The following is a 5,031-nucleotide window of genomic DNA, read 5'->3' on the forward strand; positions in this document are numbered from 1 at the left end:
GTAGACCTGTCTTTGTTATGTAATGATGATTATGGATATCATCTTTTGTAGCTTGTCATCGTTTCTAGAATTTTTTACCCTTTTAATAATAAACGAGGACATTGTGATTGTAATGTTAATATTACCCCCCCAGATATTTTCAAGGATGAGTCCTTATACCCTTGGGAGAGCAGCTTGCGTCTGTCGAAAGTGGAGATATACTATTCGTAACCCTGTGTTTTGGCGGCATGCATGCCTAAGGGCTTGGCAGGTAACTGTATAATGACTGTCTATCTTTTCATTATTGATGTGTGTTTTTTTCTATTCTTATATTTTGTCTTTGCGCTTCAGCTAAATGGAATTGTGGAAAATTATAAGATTCTCCAATCAACGTATCATGGCGTATGGCGGAAAATGTGGCTCTTAAGACCAAGACTTCGAACTGATGGTAAAGTATTCTGTTTGTTACTTTATGTTGCTGTGTTTTACATCATGTTTGTAATTTCCCACAAATCTGCAGTCTGCACCATAAGATTGGGAAAAAATAATTCTTTTCAATGAAATGCTTCCAAATTTAAGGGTTGCCCCTAAGCTTAAACCTCAGGTAAGAAACTTAGGCTCAGGGGTACGAGAAATCACTACCACAAGAAGAAAGAAAATGATCACAATCATACCTTAAGCATAAGAACTAATCAAACCTTTCAATGTGTTAGCATCAATGGTATCTGGAATCTGGATGGGTGCGGGTTTGGCTGACGCTAATCAGAGTTCAATTAAAATTTCTCTAGCGAGTTCTAGAGTTTCTTTTACGTGTTAGTATATGAATGCTAATGTTATGAATCTTCTATAACTTGTTCGTCTTAGATCGAAGTCTTGTTTTAAATTTGTGTTTTTGATTCCCAGGGCTTTACGTCAGTCGGAATACCTACATTCGTACTGGGTTTTTTACTGGCTATTACTAAAACGAATAGTGCAGTAGCAATAAATGCAAGAATATTTACTTCTATAATCTCATTGGTTTTTACTTCACAATAACTCGTGATTTAATCTATGATAAATCTTTCGTTTTATCATCTGTAAATTCAATGAATGAATGATTTAGTTTTTTCCATTTTGGGGTTGAAGCTGCTATTCTGTACCCTTTGGCTTACGCCCAACTTTTTTAAAAGAACCCTTTGGGTATTTCCGTAGTTACTCTGCAATTAGTTTTCTTTTTCCAAGAGACCTTTAGCACACCCCTTATAAGATTTTCAAGATAGGGGCACTTTTTTATAAATTTTGGGGGGTTTCCACCCAGGCTTTTCAAATTGATATTTTAAACTTTAATTTATGAAGACCAGTTTATATTCTGGTCAATCCTTCAAATTAGAAAACTATTTTCTTTGGAACCCTTCAATGTATTTGATAAGTTATGGAAGCCACTGGTTTACTATTAAGTTTGTAACGAATGGACACAGTTGAGCTGGAAAACTTTTTTTGAAAAAAAGGGTAGAAGTTGGAGATGTCGGGGGGTGGGCTATGTCCAGATTTTAGCTGTTTCTTAGAGAAATGGAAGCCCAAAACACATTTCCAAACACCCTCAATTTGCTTAATTTGATCCATAGACATTTTTTTAAATAGTATTTGCAAATTTTAAACATCTGTTGGCCCGAATAACTGCTGGGGTCATAGGGTCACTGTCACTAGGGCCATAGGCAGGGGGAGTCAGCACCCTTCGTTTTCCCGGGGGGGCATGAATGACGGGTCTTGACTGAACAGTTAAGTTTTGCGGTGAATTGTGACAATAGTTTGTTCTTTCCCTTTTTCCTTTCCATCTATCTCCGGGGGTTAACTACATTTTGCCCAGGAAGATTAATAACTGCATGTTAGAGTTATTGGGAAAAACCCCATCTTTTACTATCAACACGAAGTTGATATTTTTTTCATTATATTCCCCATGAGCAACGATCTTGGTTTTTGTTTCAGAGAAGTGTGATAACTTATGTTAGTCAGTCATATTTCATTACTCTACTGAATGAATGTTGGCCAATTATTTAGTGTCTGCATATAAATCTCAAGCAATGTTACTTTCTATTTTTCCATCTTTGTAATCAGTACCTTTGAAAAAAGGTTTTAAAGGGGGGCTGTACAAGGGGCTAACAACAGAATGGATCTGATATCCCCTTGTCACAAGCGGCTGAATGATGTCGAGGCCAGTGGTCCCCTGGACCCTCCTCGGGGGTAGTCGAGGGGGGGGGAGGAGGATGAAACCCACAACCCTGACGCCCCCGCAGTTTCGCACAAGAGGTTCCCCTTTCGCCCTTTTTCCCATTGCCCGGAAGTAATCGCTATTGATTCCTCAATCCACCATTTTGATTGTTTCATCACAGAAATTTACAAATCATTACAGGTTGAAAAATCTGTATTGAACCTGCCCGTGGAGAAGATGGATTATTTTGTACCTGGTTGATCGGGAGCCATCATCGGGGGAACCCCGTTGTAAAAGAGAAAGGATTGTTTATGGCATCTGTTGAATCACTACTACATGGTATGTACAAAGAAGTTGTGTTTTTTTCTGCTAAAACGGGGTTATAGTTATTGTATGTAAAAGGGTTTTGGAAAATAAGTGCTATTCAAGAATTAGGCTTTTGGTCATGTGATAATGTATAAATACAAATTTTTAAATAAAAAACTTTGGTCAAGATTTCACATGTAAAATCTGCTGAGATATTAACAGGTGAGTTGTCTCATGTCTATAAGTAAAAAAAGATCAATATAAATACTTCGTGAGCATCTGAGGTTGGATATTGGATGTCTCACTTTCATGATTCATGTATTAGGTATGTTTCAATTTTGGGGGTCGTATCAGTCTCTGTAAAATCAATACAAATCTATCACAGACATACATAATTTAATCCCAAAACAAAAAAGGATGCTCATCGTGGACAACATTATTCAAAGGGAAATTATGGTTAAAGGCGATGGGGGATTCGACTGATGAGTTCAGATTCAAATACAGCATCAGCGAGGCATGATCACATGCTAGACTTGGGATCGTCCTTGTGCACTATTGAGTTCCAGTTTGGGTTTCCCAGGAAAAAAATGTATCCCGTCCAACCCCAAATTAGTTGCAACTTTTGAGAATCACACTAATTTCAATCAAAAACATGAAACAAGAAAAAAATTTGGCTAAATAGCACTCCAATATAGTCAAATACAAAGATTTTTTTTAACTTTTTTATTTTGGGTATAATTGTATATCTGATGCAATCTCGGATTTTTGCAATTAAGATCCAGTTTCAATTTGCAGCAAATTAAAACCCGCTCTTCTAAATTTTAATGCCAATGCTTAAATTGATATGCCAAGACTAATCACACGTGAAATAATTTTTCCGGTGGTTATAAAAAATGGGCTTTGAATTAAAAAGAAGAAGGTCGCTTCAGTGCTTAAAAACAAAGGCGGTGCAACATAAATAAAAGGGGGTAACCGAATAAACTCAGGACACATGAGGAACTAATAATCTCGAAGTTTAGAGGTATGTACTATGCTACAAATTGAAAAATTGGGTCTTCATTACAATAGTTTAAAATTAGTTAAAACTACATATATAAAAACTACAGCAAGACCCTAAGATTGGTATTTAACTAACAATCATGTTTGGTATAATATACATCGAATCATCATAATTATTTTAGCTTGATCATATATTATACACTTTGACCAATTAAAAAACAAAAAATACAAGAACCCACATAAATTCTCCATTAATCAATCTAAAGTCATAATTCAGCATAGAATAAAACTTACCCTCAATTTAAAAAGCTCCTAATTTGATAAAAACTTGGAATTTCGGCACTTTAAATTTCTTAATGACTAAATCATTGTAGTACTACAAAATTTGCCCTCAATTTTGACCTCTCCACTCAATTTCAACAAAACCTAGAATTTGGGGATGAAGAAAGAGTTTAAAACTCAATTTCGATTTCTCAAATTCAAATTCGCGCGAAGTTGATGAATGTTTGAAGATGAGGAGCTTACAGAGACATAAGAGCAGGTTGGAATGACGGAGAGGGAGTGATTTTGGGCGTGAGTGAAGGCGGCGGCGCAGAGATCGGCGGCGAGGCCTAGCCCCCTCTTGCTCGGCGGCACATACGTATGAGTTATGTCAATTACTTTGCTGCCCCTCACCTCGTATTCGATGTATGCTTTTTTATCTACGGTCTCGAATTTCCTCTGTGCTTCATTCCAGACTATCGTATTCTTCTCCTCCGCCATTCTTTCTCGCTCCGATTTGCTTTTCGTCTTCACAGGAAATTGTGAAATTGGAAATGTAATTGATGATTTTAAATTGGTGATAATTCACAATACTTGGGACATATTGGTCCTAAATAATTGACTAATTTTATATTTTAATAAAAATTAATAATTTTAATATTTTTATTGTATCTTGTATTTAATTCGTTTCCCGTTTATATATTACTTCTCATCTCCATTAAAGAAACGTTTATCCCAATTAAAATTAAACGTTTCCCAAAATAAAATAACACTCTCTCTACTTTTTTATATCTCTTACTTTACTCTCTATTCGTTACCTTACAAAGACCACTCGCATAAAATTCTATTTAAACCAAATATTGCACTTGATATTTATTGGAACTGGAGAAAATATTTATTTTCTTATCTACTCTATCATTTATATAATTGATTTATATTATTTTCTCTTTTGTATAAAAAAATATATTCTCTTTTACCCATACAATAGCTCATCTTGAAACGGTAGGGGTTTTAATTGCATGTAGTGAAAATAGTGTTCTATCTTATTAGTAGTGTTTATATTTAAAAATTTTCTTGATTAAAACTAGTCTATTTTATGGGATAATAATAAAAAATGATAAAAACTAGTCAATTTATTTATGGGACAAATGTCAAAAATGAAAAAAACTAGTGGTAGTAGAGTATATTTAAACTAGAGAGATGAAACTGGAGAATGGATGGAATATGTTGTAAACATCACTCAAAATATGTAAAGTTAAGGGTGGCAAACGGGTTATCCAGGGTACTCGCATTCGACA

The 5,031-nt window shown here is 35.1% G+C and overlaps 1 protein-coding gene across 1 annotated transcript; it reads right to left on the minus strand.

Moving 5' to 3' along the window:
- Window positions 1–3,775: 3,775 nt before the first annotated feature.
- On the minus strand, window positions 3,776–4,311 carry LOC125198800 (acetyltransferase At1g77540-like). The gene has a single exon (XM_048097068.1). It carries the CDS (start codon window positions 4,232–4,234, stop codon window positions 3,932–3,934), a length of 303 nt encoding a protein of 100 aa, XP_047953025.1. The 5' UTR covers window positions 4,235–4,311; the 3' UTR covers window positions 3,776–3,931.
- Window positions 4,312–5,031: the final 720 nt, after the last annotated feature.

The sequence above is a fragment of the Salvia hispanica genome, unplaced genomic scaffold (genome assembly GCF_023119035.1).
Source record: "Salvia hispanica cultivar TCC Black 2014 unplaced genomic scaffold, UniMelb_Shisp_WGS_1.0 HiC_scaffold_276, whole genome shotgun sequence".
Taxonomy (NCBI): domain Eukaryota; kingdom Viridiplantae; phylum Streptophyta; class Magnoliopsida; order Lamiales; family Lamiaceae; genus Salvia; species Salvia hispanica.

Coding starts and splice junctions, on each gene's coding strand:
- LOC125198800 (XM_048097068.1), bottom strand. CDS start 4,234: ATGGCGGAGGAGAAGAATACGATAGTCTGGAATGAAGCACAGAGGAAA.